The sequence below is a fragment of the Megalobrama amblycephala genome, linkage group LG17 (genome assembly GCF_018812025.1).
Source record: "Megalobrama amblycephala isolate DHTTF-2021 linkage group LG17, ASM1881202v1, whole genome shotgun sequence".
NCBI classification, from domain to species: Eukaryota; Metazoa; Chordata; class Actinopteri; order Cypriniformes; family Xenocyprididae; genus Megalobrama; species Megalobrama amblycephala.
The window spans coordinates 3,641,981-3,658,997 of record NC_063060.1 but is presented as its reverse complement, the minus strand read 5'-3'; the positions used below and the strand labels follow the sequence as shown (position 1 = coordinate 3,658,997).

General features: G+C 37.4%; 1 protein-coding gene across 2 annotated transcripts in view; it reads right to left on the bottom strand.

Moving 5' to 3' along the window:
- Positions 1-17,017, bottom strand: part of LOC125250424 (microtubule cross-linking factor 1) — a 69,298-nt gene extending 52,281 nt beyond the window's left edge. For both annotated transcript variants that reach the window (XM_048162990.1, XM_048162991.1), the window contains exons 1-3: positions 15,275-17,017; positions 9,540-9,764; positions 9,227-9,385 (exon numbers count right to left, since the gene is read on the bottom strand). In XM_048162990.1, coding sequence (XP_048018947.1) covers positions 9,227-9,385; positions 9,540-9,764; positions 15,275-16,018 — 1,128 coding nt within the window. In that variant the 5' untranslated portion in view covers positions 16,019-17,017. The remainder of the gene's footprint in view (positions 1-9,226; positions 9,386-9,539; positions 9,765-15,274) is intronic.

Here is a 17,017-nt window from a genome sequence, read left to right as displayed (position 1 = left end):
ACGTGTATTATTCATTTATGCTGCCTATAAAATGTATGTGAATGCAAACATTTCTAGCCAAGCAAAGATACCAAATGAATAGCAAAAAATGCAATTATGCTTAAATGGTACTTTTTTAAAGAACACCATATTACCATTATCATCATTTATTGTTGTATTAATAGTATAAGTAATCTTTTTTTTTTTTTTTGTAAAGGTGTCTGCAATGATATTCTTAGAAGTACAATTTCAATACCACGAAACCGGAATCATTTAGTACCATTTTTATATGAAAATACCACAGTTTTATCATCCCAAAACCATACTGTACTGTAGTAGTGCTAGTGTTTCATAAGGAAAGACTCTGTTACACAGAAGAAACGATGTCTAATTCACATGCTGAAGACAAAACTAAACCGAAATATTGGAATAGTGCGATTGAGCACACTATTATTTGTGTCGATTGGATTAAATATGCACACAGAGCTCTAATCCATTTAGCCTACATCTTGTTTTTTTACCTTTAAGCAAAGCAGCAAAGATTATAAGAGCTTATCTCCTTCAAATATATAAACAGAAATAAGGACAGCAAAATAAATATGACACTTCACATATTACACACTCATCCACCATGAAAAGACACTCACACTTGCTTCTTAAAGGCTCTTGATGGTCCTCAACACGACACTGTTTAATGTATCTTAACTGAATTGAGCTGAATAATGACAAAATTATCTTCTGCTTTACAGCAGAATTTGAATCTGTCTAATATTTGATGAAGTTTGCATCATTTATTATGTTACTTTCCTATACTGTGAAGCTGTGTTAAAACAATTTCTATTGTATAAAGCACTATAAAAATAAAGTAAATACTTGACTTGCATCTCTTTAGAAACATGCCAACAAATTCACATACACCACCATTGCTTTTTGCATAACAGAAATGTTTATGATGAGTGATGAAGTGAGAAGGAGTCAAATATTCAGTAAATAATTAACTACATTTTAGTCTGTTCTTCACACAAACCGAACGCTCAAAAAGTAAGCACAGCGCTAGAAACACCAAGGTCATGGGTTTGATTCTCAGGAAATGCTTGCAATGGAAGTTGATTTGGATGAAATTGTCTGCTTTAAAATTGAAAAGAGTTGGCCAAAATAGAGTATAAATTAAACAAGTCTCTGGGTGTTCTGTGTTCAGCTCGGGTTGTGCTTTGTATAGGCAGTGTGTGTGTGTGTGTGTGTGTGTGTGTATCACTGCAGTATATTTGACTTGACTATAGGATCAGACCCTCGTTCCTGCTCTTCCCTGCCGGAGACACACAGAGAGGATTCACTAACTAGGTCAATGAGATCCTCTGCTTCAGATCTGCTCCCTGTACCAGCCAGAGAAGATGTAGTAGAGCTGCGAGAATCTGCAGAAATTATTCAATTCATTTTTCAATTCACATTTATTTGTATAGCGCTTTTCACAATACATGTCGTTTCAAAGCAGCTTTACAGAGAATGCAATTATATCTCGACATGTTTCAGCATTTTGAGAATATTAATATATATAATTTTTTTCAATCAGAGGAAACAATTTCTCTCACTGTTGCAAATTAGGTTCAAATAATAAAACATCTATATAAATACCTATATTAATACTATATTAACATATTATAATAGTAAACGTTTTTATAAATGAGATTAGGCGTGCAGTTTCTATTTTGACACTGATGATGATGATGATGATGATGCAATACCAAAAATGATTAGTCTTTTCACTGTGCAAGTTATTTTCTCACTGGGTGGGGGCTTTTGTGAATTTGATTCGTGAGGATTCAAAGTAATAAAAGTAATAAATTAGATTCAATGTAATAAATTAGGTTCAAAATACTTTATGTTAGAAGTAAAATGCCATAAAAATCCAGTTAACAATAATCAAGGGATTTGAATCAAATCTAGTATCTAGTAACAAATGTATTCCACATTATTTTCCACTAAATGAACATAAGGAAGAATTAAATTTAACCATAAGCACCAATATAAAAAAATTGCATTATATTAAACTGTTCAAATTCAATTAACTATGTATAATTTATGCTGTAATGTTAACCGCAGATCTTATTTTACTCAGATACTCAAAGAAATCTGTTGTACACTCGAAGTGTTTGACCAATCACAACACACTGGTCCAGCTGACCAATCAAAACACATTGTGCTTTTCAGAAGGAGGGGCTTAATAGAGACAGGAACTAAACAGGGGTGCGTTTCTCAAAAGCATCGTTAGCCAACTAACATCGCAAGTTCCGTTGTTACTTACATAGTTCAACGATTTGGTGTTTCCCGAAACCATCGTTCAAACGAACATTCGCAAACTGCATCGCAAACTTGGAACGACAGCTCTCGACCTGTGGTTAGAAGCATAGTTTCCTGTTTTTATGACGTGAACTTAATAAATCGTTATCTTGAGCAAAATAAGCAAGCTGACATCAAGTACAATGTATATCTTTTATTTTGAAAATATGCAAATGTCATTTACATATTTTAGTTTGTCAAGAGATTTAAAGCACCGTTTTTGGAGAGTGCGCATGTGCGTACGTGCTCTAGTACGTCAGAACAAGCATTTGATTTAATCTGGAAATAAAGCAAAATAACTAAGGAAAATGAGAATTAGTCCTCTAATGCCATAATTTATAGCAGAAATTCTAGCATTAATTCGATCTCAAATGGATTCATTTAAAGAAGTTATTACTCCACCACCTGCGTGACGTCATTCACCAACGTGGTTGAACGACAGGTTTGCGACAATACGGTTTTGGGAAACAGTCGTGACTAGCTAGTTGATTTGTTCAGCGATGCTTCGTACTATGGTAGTTCAGCAACGAGTTACATCGTTGTTCGGGAAACGCACCCCAGGAGCTGCAACAATGGACAATATGTGAAAAATAATGTGTTTTTTGAACATTCAAGCATGAAAATCTGTTCTAGTAAAGCCCAAAATCAAAATCAAGACTTTGTAAAAGGGCATAATATGGCCTCTTTAACAGACTCCTTCTGAAACCAGGTTAAAATGCTTGCTGAAGCACCGTTTCCATTGTATGCGGATCTATCAGAACATCGGACTACAGCGTGAGATCACATTCTGGACGTGTGGTGCGGTATGGTGAATTACATGTGACATGCGGTCATTAGCGACCCTGCAGCACACGAAACGAGTGAACTGTTTACAAAAACCTCCGTAAGCCATTGCCATATCACAGCCTGACAGATATAAACCCATATGAGAGCCTCTCTGTATCTGTCTCTCTCCCTCTCTGAGTATCCGTCTCTCTCCCACTTCCTCTCCTCCCCTGTGAGGCAGGAATCTGCCAGGAGGTTTCATAACAGGCAGCTCAGTTGGATTAATTCTGGTCCGGGTGCCAATCCCACTGCAGGAATCAGAGTCGACAGCAAACAGCCTGGACACCGGTGATAGCACAGAGAAAACATTTCCATACAATAACAGCCAAAATGTCCTATGTTAACTTCGATTTAAACATTTTGTGTTATTTTCGACAAATAATTTTTTGTCAATTACATTTTTTCACTGACGAAAATGAGACGATAACTAGATAAAAACCAGTTTGTGATAACAAAAACTATAATGAAAATCTATTGACCTTTTCTTCAACGAACAAGAACGAGATGAAAATGTCTGTCTGAGTCCTTAAAGGGATAGTACACCCAAAAAATGAAAATTCTTTCATCATTTACTCACCCTCATGTTGTTTTAACCCTGTATGAATTTCTTTTTTCTGTTGAACACAAAAGAAGATATTTTGAAGAATGTTGGTAACCAAACCCATTGCCTTCCCAAGTATTTTTTTGTTTTCAAACAATGCAAGTTAATGGGAAACAGCAACTGTTTGGTTACCAATGTTCTTCAAAATATCTTCTTTTGCATTAAAGAGAACAAAGAAACTCATACAGGTTTAAAACAACATGAGGGTGAGTAAATGATGACATAATTTTCATTATTGGGTAGACTATCCCTTTAATTATAATTCAAACTTGCCTGACAAACTTAAAGCACTGTTTATTTCATCTTTGTTCTAATATATTTATTTGCTCCTTATTTACTGACTTATTTACTATTGTAGATTTAGTTGACTAAAATCTTCTGATATTTAGTCGACTTGGGCCCCGTTTACACGTACAAGGTTATTTTGAAAAACGGAGACATTTCCCTTCGTTTACACGCAAACGGAGAATTCGCCTCTGAAAACGAGTCTTTCTAAAAACTCCGGCCAGAGTGGAGATTTTGAAAATCTTTGTTTGGACGTTTGTATGTAAACTGAGACAAACGGGTGTTTAGGCAGCCAACGTCACAGTATGCGCCAGAGCTCGCACCTACGTCAAATGTGCGACCTATGTTTACATGTGATCATGGAAGCGTTCAGAGTAGCAGTCGCATTTATGTTGGTGCAAACTCTTCTCGTGTGTTTGCATTTGCAAATACAGCTGCTCCATTATGTCGAGGAGCAGAGACGAATGAGTGCTCGGAAGTCAGCAATTTTGCAACAACTTCTCCCTCCAACACGAAGAACCAGGCCGCGTGATTCGTTGCTATTTTCAGAATTCTGATTGGCTTACGTGGGCTTGAGCTTCTCGGTACACCGCCACCTACAGGTTTGGCATGCTCTTGACGGCATATATGCACGGGTACGTGTAAATGAACACTTTTCTGAAAACTGACATGTGTGCACGATGTTATTTTTGAAAGCGGAGAGGTTGAAATGTCCGTTTATGAAAATAGCCGCCCACGTGTAAACGTAGCCTAAAACTAAACTAAAACAAATCAGATGACTAAAATTTGACTATAACTAAATGCAACACTGCAAAAAATGCTGTTCTTACTTAGAATTTTTGTCTTGTTTCCAGTCCAAATATCTAAAACTTCTTTGATCAAGAAGCATTTTCTTGACAAGTAAAAATTATTTTCTTGTTTTTAGGAAAAATAAGTCAAAATTAAGTGAGTTTTTCCTTAAAACAAGCAAAATAATCTGCCAGTGGGGTAAGCAAAATAATCTTAATACAAACTGAAAACAAGATTATATATCTTATTTTTGGTTTGATATAAGATTATTTTGCAGATTATTTTGCTTGTTTTAAGGAAAAACTCACTTAATTTTGACTTATTTTTTCTGAAAACAAGAAAATAATTTTTACTTGTCAAGAAAATGCTTCTTGATTTAAGAACTTTAAGATATTTTGACTAGAAACAAGACTACAACTCTAAGCAAAAACAGCATTTTTTTGCAGTGCATTTTAGTTCAAAGACTATAACTAAAACTAAATCAAAAATTGCTTTCAAAATTAACACTGTCCCAATAAAACAAAATGTTTTATATATTATATATATAATATATATTTAATATATTTTAATATATATATATTTATTTACTTACTATATATATATTTTAGTTCAAAGACTATATATATATATATATATATATATATATATATAATTGAATAAATCTAAATCAGATCTCATAGTACCAACCTCTAACAGTACCAACCTCAAACTCTGTAAAATGTAAATACAGTAAGACGTTTACGAAATACACAAAACATGAGGAATCTATGTGCTTTTCAGGTCAAGTTCTTTAGACAGATTGACAATCCTGAATCTAGAGTTGCACCGTACTGAACTCAGATGACACTGAATGTTGTATTTTTAGTTGCAGAATCGCTCCTTTACTGCCAGATCAGTACTTAGATACTTAGAGCAGGAACAGCTTCCCGTCTGCCCAGCTTAACGACATTCCAATCTGTTTAGCACGTGAACGAGAGCCCTCACCATCCAAACCTGTGTCGTACGTGCAGGTGGAAAAATAAAGGTGATTTGGAAAGAACTCACGGATCAAGAACCAGTTTTCACTGTATGGGGTTTTTCATGGCTATATGCTTCTTAGGGTATTCAAAAACATTCTTACTGTCAAATCACAAGTTCTTCAGATCAAATGTTTTAATTTATGGGTTATTTAAAGTGCCAGAACACAGATGGTTTTCTAAAGACAAAGTTTCACAACTTTTCTTTAGGGGCTGTTGAATGCTTGAATCTGATTGGTTGAGAAATGTAAGGCGTGCAATTACTTTCCACTAAATGCACAGATAAAGTAGTTCAAGGCACGTTTTGACTGCATTACACACCCATATCATTTCACCAAACGATTTCAATTATTTCAAAGGTCCTTACAGCCTACAACAGCAAAAGAACCAAAAGCCACAAAGCCAAGCAAATAGATAAACAAACAATAAGATAAAAATGGCAACAACTATTTCCATGTTTTTCCCACTAAATTACACATAATTATCTATAGAATAGAAAGCACGCTCTCTTTCTCCTGATCTCTCACCTAGATTCAATGAGAAACAATGTCAACAAGCATTTTTCTTAATCATATTCCTTAAGAATAATGTGCACCAATAAATTGTTCACAATAAGACCTGGAATGTGTATTAAAGCAAATAGGGCCAGTTTTGATTTTATGTTGACTTTAATATTTCAACTATTCTAATGTCTAAAGCCATTCATGTTGAAACAAGGTTGTCTTCTCTTTTAAAATAAAGACATGACATCAGCTGGAAAAGCATGTTAAAGTTAACTGAACATGGCACGATTCTCCATTTCATCCACATCTGTTGTGTGCGGGACGAATGAAGGGATGGGAAAATGAAGGGTATCGTGTGATGAACGCTGAAAAAGTGGAGCTACAGTAGACGCTTTCTGGGGCAAACCTCAAGAGAGACGCACTATAGATCACACAGCGCTAACACTCTTTTTCTTCTTCACGCTTACTATATCTGTCCTTGTGTGTGTTTACTTTTCCAAATTACAATATAAATATTAATGCAAAAATAAAACAAAACAAATTCAGGTTTATTTACACCATAAAGACTGACAGCATGCAATAATCTGTTTTTAAAGGAACAGTTCACCCAAAAATTAACACTGACACTATCTCCATCCATGAAAAAAAGCAGCATGAATTTGGAACAACATGAGGGTGAGTAAATAATACAATTTTATTTTCAGGTGAACTACCCCTTTAAGAAGATTTGCTGTTCCCCCCATGGGATGTTTTACAATGCAGCAGATCTCAGAGAATCAGAAGGGATTCTGGGATACCAGTGTAATGATTCACTGTTGTGATCCTCTGCTGTTTGAACTGAAATAACAAGAGTAGCATACACAGATACATATTTGTAATGCGGATTGTTCAGCTCTAAAATCTGACTATGATTTGCCAGTTTGAAGACATTGTGAATTAGGAGATATACAGAAGATGCAGATGAATTCTACATAAATGCACCAAACATAAATAGCCTAAACTTATGCTAATAATGGCAGAAAGTCAAGCATCAATATTAAAATTGCTCATTCATGAGTAAGTGATCTAAACCAACCCATAACCTGAACCATAAAGTGCCCCTATTATGCTATTATTTCGTTTTGGAGTCTCCTACAATAGGTTTACATGCATCCAAGGTACATTGCAGCATCAGCCCTTTTCTCACAGTGTCTTAAACATTTCGATCAAGAATCTGTTCTCTCTAAACCCCTCCTTTCTGAAAGCCTGCCCTGCTCTGATTGGTCAGATGGCCCAGTCTGTTGTGATTGGTCGACCAAACCAAACAACCAATACCATATCTGAATTTCAGCTCTTCCTCAGCTCTTGTATATACAGTGATACGAACAGTAGGTGTTTGTTCTCCCATATCAATTCCAGCATGAGTCTTCATCTTTTGGAAGTGCATCAAAGTGGATTTGCTTTGGCAGTGCAGAAAACAGCGTCTTCTCGACATGTCGACAACACAAACCAGTCTCTCCCAGGCCTCAGCTACAACTACAGTAGGCAATTTTCAGGCTTAATTAAGACCATAGGCCGGCAAATTTGTTACAAACCTAAGTAGGTTGAAGCCGGAAGTAAGACTGGAATTACTGATGACTCATTTCAGACAGTTCAGAATAGGTTCTTTCTTTTGGGAGACAATAACTCCAATTATTTTCACAGTGATCTCTGAAACTTTGCAGACCATTTATATTCACAAACAGCTGTATAACATACTACTACATCAACAGTAATATCTGAAAAAGCATCATTGGGGCACTTTGAACTTCGGCCAGATATATTCTCCTCCACACTGCATTTCATCTAAATGTACAGACGGTCCTACCCGTGACTCAGCCTTTCCAGATTAGTTTAAGATTAACCCGAGGAACTCTAGGATAACTCCTCAGTATCTGATTACAGAAGCAGCAGCCGTATGCACTGCTACAGCCTCTCATGCATTAATGCACAGGACAGCAGGCTTCAAAGTTAAATATATTCATCCATACTTCAAAGCAACCCACAGTGCACTAATGGTGGGAGGTATTCTAACCTTCGGGCCATCCGGGTTTCAGTGCCTTATTCAACTATTCAAGATGTATATAGCAAGGTTTCCATCACTGCTGTTTTACAGTCTGTGGGTCATTTCCAGGGTAACTAGCAATAAAAAAAATTCTAAAGTGTTTGATAATCTTAGTTTTTGTTAATTCCAACATTTACTAATACATAATTAAAATGATTTTATGGAATTTAATGGACCTAAGCTGACAATGAAAAGTTGCATTTTTATTAACTTTATTATTTATATTAACGTTAACAAAGATTGCTCATTGTTAAAGTTAGTTAATGCATTAAATAACATAAAAAATGGGACCAAAGTATGACCAATATATCTATCTATCACACTAATTCAGAGGTATAAGCACATCACATGGGCAAAATATAGTAGTAATTTTTAGGAAAATTGTATGCATGATATTCGAAAAAATATGATTAGAGCTCCATTAACACAAACAATATCTTCACATTTTTGATATTAAACAATCTGACCTGCTTCATTCTTTCATTGTAAGAGTATTACTGTAAAGGCAATTCCCACTCAGTAAATTATTTTAAGCAGTAAAAGGCTGTACACAGAATCTAAAAGCAGAAATTAAGATGTAAGTAACCCAGAATAACCCTGTTACGGTTACAACAACTCTCTGTACATGACAGTGAACAGCATACATGAATAAAAAGCTGCACAATAGCCACACTACTTCATAAATATGCTTTTAAAGAGTCTCCTCTTATAAAATACTTCTTGTCCTCTGTTATCCAATTCAATAAAAGTGTGCAATATGCACAGGAATCTAACATTGACTCAAATACGGTGAGCTGGTGTATTGTACCTCTTTAGCTCTCTCGAGCTCATTCTGCATGGCCTGTTTGGAGATCTCCACCTCGATGATCTTTTGCCTGAGCAGCTCGTTTTCATCTTCCGCCCGCGTACGTTTGTCTTCCACTGTTTCCAGTTCATTGTGCAGACGCACAGATACATCTTTGGCCACCTGTGGGCAGAGAGAGATGTTTTTTATTATCCTGTTTTCATATTTGAAACATTAGTTAGAGAGCTCAATGCTTATCTTACACACACATCAGATATTGAAGCAAATTTTTGACCTCACACATTTAAAATGTTTCCATTCCCTATGACAAAAACACCTTTAGGTCCTGCTCCAGACCACGTAGAAGCTCTCCGTCGACGTGTCCGGTCTGAGCTACACGCAGACTCTTCTGTTCTGCCTTGCGCAGGCGATACTGAAGGATCCGGCAGTTCTTGTTGGAGCGGTCCAGTTCCCTGCGTAGTTCCTGGAGCTGGTACACCTCCTCCTCCAGGTAACTGTCCCTGATCTCCTCCATCTCTGCTCGCAACTCGTCCACTTCATCCTAAAGAAAACCAAATCAGGATTAGAATCAGAATAAGAAAGAGAATCAGGATTGAAATCAGTATAAAATTCAGAATTGTACTCAATCAGAGTCTAATTAAAATGGATCTGATTATGGACTGAATTTGCACTAAAAAATATTTTCTGTAGGATTAAAATCAGGATTAGAATCAGAATGAACAGCAGAATGGGAATCGGGATTAGAAACCAAAAGAGAATGAGAATTAGAATTTAGAATGAAAATCGGAATGTGGATTAGAATCAGAATCAGGACTGAAATCAGTATAAAATTCAGAATTGTACTCAATCAGAGTCTAATTCAAATGGATCTGATTATGGACTGAATTTGCACTAAAAAATATTTTCTGTAGGATTAAAATCAGGATTAGAATCAGAATGAACAGCAGAATGGGAATCGGGATTAGAAACCAAAAGAGAATGAGAATTAGAATTTAGAATGAAAATCGGAATGTGGATTAGAATCAGAATCAGGACTGAAATCAGTATAAAATTCAGAATTGTACTCAATCAGAGTATTAAAATTTATCTGATTATGGACTGAATTTCCACTGAAATTATTTTCTGTTGGATTAAAATCAGTATAAGAATCAGAATGAACAGCAGAATGGGAATCTGGATTAGAAACAGAAATAAAATGAGAATTAGAATTGGAATCAGTACTTGAATGTGGATTAGAATGTGGATTAGCATCAGAATCAGGACTGAAATCAGTATAAAATTCATAATTGTACTCAATCAGAGTTTAATTAAAATTTATCTGATTATGGACTGAATTTGCACTGAAATTATTTTCTGTAGGATTTAAATCAGTATAAAAATCAAAATGAACAGCAGAATGGGAATCGGGATTAAAAAACCAAGAGAATGAGAATCAGAATCTAGAATGAAAATCGGAATGTGGATTAGAATCAGAATCAGGACTGAAATCAGTATAAAATTCTGAATTGTACTCAATCAGAATTTAATTAAAATTTATCTGATTATGGACTGAATTTCCACTGAAATTATTTTCTGAAGATTAAAATCAGTATAAGAATCAGAATGAACAGCAGAATGGGAATCTGGATTAGAAACAGAAATAAAATGAGAATTAGAATTGGAATCAGTACTTGAATGTGGATTAGAATGTGGATTAGCATCAGAATCAGGACTGAAATCAGTATAAAATTCTGAATTGTACTCAATCAGAATTTAATTAAAATTTATCTGATTATGGACTGAATTTCCACTGAAATTATTTTCTGAAGATTAAAATCAGTATAAGAATCAGAATGAACAGCAGAATGGGAATCTGGATTAGAAACAGAAATAAAATGAGAATCAAAACTTAGAATGAAAATCAGAATGTGGATTAGAATCAGAATCAAGATTGAAATCAATAAAAAATTCAGAATTGTAGTCAGAGTCTAAAATGTATCTGATTATGGACTGAATTTGCACTGAAATTATTTCTGTAGGATTAAAAAGCTGGATAAGAATTAGAATGAGAATCAGAATCAGAATGAACATCAGAATGGGAATCGGGATTAGAAACCAAAAGAGAATCAGAATAGGAATCAGAAGTTAGAATGAAAATCAGAATGTGAATTAGAATCAAAATCAGGAATAAAATCAGTATAAAATTCACAATTGTACTCAATCAGAGTCTAATTAAAATGTATCTTGATACGGATCAAGAATGAAAATCAGAATAAACAGAAGCCATGGATATAAATTGGAATAAAAATCAAAATCAGAAACAGAATGACAATTAGAATTAAGATTAGAACCAGAATGAAAATGAGAATCGGAATCAGAATGAGAATAAGAAAAAGAATTAACACCATAATTAGAAACAGAAAGACAATCAGAACTGGAACCAAAACTAGAATGAAAATCAGAAACAAATTAAACATCAGAAGGAGAATCAGAAACAGGATTAGAATCAAGATAAAAAAAAAACTCTTGTCTAAATCATATGAAATGCACTTACAAATTACTTTTAAAATCCAAATGAAAATCAGAATCAAAATGAACACTAGACTAAACGCCAGAATGAGAATGGTGGAAAGAAAAAGAATTAGAATCAAAACCAGGATTAGAATCAGAATGAGAATAAGAATCAGAATGAACATCATGATTATAAACAGAAAGACGATCAGAATAAGAATCCTCATTCAGAATTCTAATTTAATTGGTCTGATTTTGTAATGTAATAGAACTGAAATCACTGTCTGAAATTACAAGAACAACCTCCCTACTAGAAGGGAAGACACTTCAAAAAGAAAAAAGAAAAAAGACTGCTGGTAAAGAAATGTAGTCATCGGTGAAACTCCTGTCCTGAACTGTAATGAATGACTGTCATTTGTGACGCCTCATTTCCCAGTAAATACTGCACCATGCCTCAGCGAATTCAGTGTAAACAAGCTTGAGGAAGAAAAACAGAAAGGCACGGAAAGACAGACAAACAAAGACAGCGAAGGAGAGACAGACACTGACAAACAGCCCAAACACAATGACCTTCACTGTATGTTGGGGACAGTGTCATGTGACAGCAGCACTATATGGATGCTCCTGTCAAACATGAGTTATGGTGGACTAAATGATTAATGTCATACAGCATGGAGCTGTTTAAATTGCTGCTTAATTGATTAATTATTGGTGCATACATTCTACAGAATTACTTATAGAGAGATATACAGATAGAGAGATAAGCACACAGACGGAGGCAGAGGGGTGCACATCTGCTTTAGGGAGGCTCCAAACACACGGTCCGGCACAGGGTCGGGAGGGACGCGTGTTTGCGAACGGCTCCTGCGGGGGACGCGCAGCTACTAAAGCGGATTAACACGCCGTCTTCAGAGATAAACTTATGAAAATCCTGTTTGTGACAGCAGCCGAGCCCTGGCGCATCTGACAAATAAGATAAATCATTTATGGAATTATGCTAATTAGGCCTGCCTTCATCTACCCATCACACTTCACACAGAGAGCAAAGACTGTGATGCGTTTCCTGCGGGAGTTTTGAGGGTCTTTCTGAAGCGTGTTGGTTGCATCTGCACTCTGTGGACTGATGTGACCTAAAATCAGACCGAGAGAGATTTATGAATCTAGATCTTGCTCTCCTCACAGTATCGCCCTGCATCTTAACTCATGGTTTTTGTGTATATATAGGCTTAAAACTAGGGGTGTAACGGTACATGCGTTCGTCCCGTACCGTACAGTACGGACGTCACAGTTCGGTTCATTCAGTTAGACAACGAATACAGTCACCGGCGATCCACACTCCAATCCAGAAGGGGGCGTGCGGTGTAATGCAACACTGTTTGCTAACCGCCACAACAGGTCTGCCTAAAAAATGAAGTCATTTAGATGCATGCATGCATTGAATGCGTCTTTCTGCACTCATGGACAAAAGAGAACACTTTGAAAGGCTCGCGTTCTCAAAGTTCTTAATACACTATAGGAGGCTGTAGTGTACCAGCTAGGGGAGTAAATGCTGCTAGGTGGAACAAACTGTAATTTGTACTACTGTCTGTTCCAAATAAATGAAAAGAAACCTAGCATTGTGGATTTGTTCCTTTTGACTGGTCAAACTTTAGTTTAGGGTCCAGATCTCACTATTAACTAGTTGCTTATTAGCATGCATATTGCTAAGATATTGGCTGTTTATTAGTACTTATAAAGCACATATTAATGCATTATTCTGCATGACCATATTCTACATTCCTTAATCCTACCCAATTCCTAAACCTAACAACCTTAATAAGCAGTAATTAGGGATTTATTGAGGCAGAAGTTAATAGTCAGTTAATAGTGAGAATAGTGAGAGAACAGTTAATAGACACAAAAGATTCATAACACTCCGAAGCTTCCTGAAGCAGTGTTTTGAAATCGGCCATCACTATATAAGTCATTATTTATTTTTTTTTTTGGCGCACCAAAAATATTCTCGTGGCTTTATAATATTAATATTGAACCACTGTACTCACATGAACTGATTTAAATATGTTTTTAGTACATTAATGGATCTTGAGAGAGGAAATGTCATTGCTCCCTATGCAGGCCTCACTGAGTCATCGGATTTCAACAAAAACATCTTAATTTGTGTTCCGAAGATTAACGAAGGTCTTACGGGTGTGGAACGGCATGAGGGTGAGTAATAAATAACATTATTTTCATTTTTGGGTGAACTAACCCGTTAATTTAAGTTTGTCCTACTCAAACCAATGAATTATTTTGAGCGTTACAGCCTGTCCACATGGAGATGCGTTTAGCTGTACACGTACAAAATTGTGTATCGAATCTGCGTTTCATCCAAACGGATCCGGCGTTTAATAGCCTGAAACCGCTATTTTTTGAAACCGGGTCCCAGATTGGATAAATCTGAAAACGACACCCTTGTGTTTTCGTGTGTTCAGCCAATCCCACGTCTCGACCCTAGTCAGACACCGCTACGTCACGTAACAGCAACAACAACAACAATGGTGGACTACATTCTTGTGTTCGTGACGCAGAAGCTACTGAGCCTATTAGCTTTACTAAAATAAAGCTTTATTACTAAGCTTTACTAAAGCTTGTATACAGCATGCAAGGTTCATGCACATTATTTTCCATTTTTAGTATATCTCTGTGGCAGAAGTACAGCACCACATACTGGTCTGGCATGCATACTACATCGTTTGGAGTCAGTTTCAGTGGTTTCGTGTGCATGCAGATATTTCTTGAGACAATTTTTTTTTTTTAGAACGAGGAAAAAAAGATTGGATAGGGAAAGCTCAGCCTTTGTGTGGACGTGGCCTTATTGTTTACAGTGTGGCATCAAATATCCCTTAAAAGAATAAACACTAAAAAGACTCAGCACTTTCAGGGACAAATGATGCTGCAGTGCTGTTAGTGTAAGAGGTGTAAATGAGTAGGGTGAATTTCAAACATGAGCGAGAATATGAAGAGGGTCATCATGTGATAAAACCAATCACGGTGTAAAACTGTCACATGGATTTACAGCAGCAGCTCAACCCATAATCCTTCTGAAGAACACTAGACATTAATCTGAAAATACAAATAACAAATATATATATATATATATATATATATATATATATATATATTTATTTATTTTATTTTTTTTTTTTTACACACACACACACACACACACACACACACACACACACACACACATTAATTATATAAAAGTGTCAACAAATGTCATGGCAACCCACATACATGTCACATATACTGAATGATTGTCAGAAACCTCATATATGTTGCTTCTAACAATCATTCTGTACCACAGACAGTATATATCAAAGTTTCACCACTGTCTCATTGTACTACCACAGTACTTTTGTGTAAGGATTGAAAGCATCATCTTTGGGAGAAGAAAAATAAAACTCCTGCATTGCAACATCATGCCATAGTGATGTATTGGATGATGATATTGACAATTCAAAGTCACTTTAAAGAACACCATGGTGTACCATAGCAGATTTTGGAGTGTGTTTGGCTCACCTTGAGGTAGTCATTTTCCGATCGAAGGTCTTCGATTTCCCTCAGCAGTTCCTCCTGGGCCATTTCCTTGCCCTCCGTTTTGAATTGTGCGTCTTTATCCGCTTTGCATTTATCCGCGTGCGCACCGGGCGCAGGTGCAGCCTGAGATCCTCCCGCTCCGAGCGCCAGCGCGCGCACGCGAACCCCGGCCGCCTGCTCGCTCGAACCGGAGCCGCTGCCTGACTCCGCATCGCTACTGGCGGCCTGAACGAGTCTTTGCTCGTCGGACAACGGCTCAGAGGGACAGTCGGACAAATCCGAGCTGCTGTCCGTCTGACAGACGCCGCGTCCGGTGGGCACGCGTATCGGAGCCAGCCTCCCCTTGCTCTTGGGGATCTGCGGAGCGGCGGTATCAACCGCTTTGCACGCCGGTTTCGGTTCGGATGCTGCATGCTGAGTGACCTTAACGGCCTTTTTTGTCGCTGAGGGTTTGATGTTGCTTTTTGCAGGTGCTGATGCGGATTTGTCCTTCGCGCCCGGGACGGTGCGTCTCGGAACGCGGCTCTGAGGCGTCACCGGCGCGGCGGACGATTGCTGCTTGTTGAATTTGGGGGATTTTGGCACGATCGGTTTGGCCGTTCGCGAGTGGACATCCTTCAGGACGGGTCTGGCAGGGGACGGCGCGCGGTTTAACCTCTTCTTCTCCACCTGAGGATGAGGATGATGGCTCTGCGGTTTGGTGTCGGAGCCATTGGAGCTCTCCATTATACAACCTGACAGACGGATCCAGCCGCGCGCTTCTGTCTCATCACTTCAGATGGACGCGCGCCCGTAATTCACTTGCCATCACAGAGTCGTTCCTCGCGCTTCCGAACGGAATACGGTGGATGATGTGGGGTCAAGTGAGAATCTCCGTGGTTCTGTGCGTTGAATCAATCCGTCCGTCCATCCCTCCCCCGGGATTACAGTACTCCCATCTCTCCCTGCTGTCCTCTCCACCTCCTGGCCGCCTCTCTCTCCCCCCCGGCTGACGGGAAAAATCTGCAGCCGCTGCGGTCTGACGCTCCCCGTCCTTGTCTTAGGTCTCGTGGAGCGCATGCGCCTGTTTTTCACACACAAGCACGGGCACACCCCTCCTCGCGCTCCGGTACCGGTCAGGCACGCGTGCGTACGCGTGGAGACGCAATGAGCAGCGCACGCGTGCACACACAAATCACTACAGCAGAGAAACATGGAGAGAAAGGACTTTTTTATCATTAGGTGTAAAAAAATAAATACTGTTTTAGTAATTTTAAAATATGATATATTATTAAATATACAATATTTTGAATAAAAACAAACACAGATACATACAATCCAGTGAGTCTTTCAACAGAATACCACAAAACAACACCATTTTACTGCTATATGTTGAAAAAGAAACAATGGTGTTAAATGATAAATTAATTCAATATTTTATTAGATTTTGATCTAATACCAAGATGCTGTTGCCATTTGAGTTAAATTACACTTAGGGCCTATATCAAGGCACACTTACACACACACACACACACACACACACACACATATGCACTGATATATCGGCCAATAATCAGTATCGGCCCATAAAGGCAAATTATCAGTTTAAATAGTTTAATAACAGCCGATAGTCAGGGCTGATATATCCTGTCAAATCAAAAGAGGGCAGGAAAATGCACTGAATTTGTGCTTTGTGTAAAGAAAATGCTAAGAAACCAGTTTGATGTTCAATATTACAGTAATTAT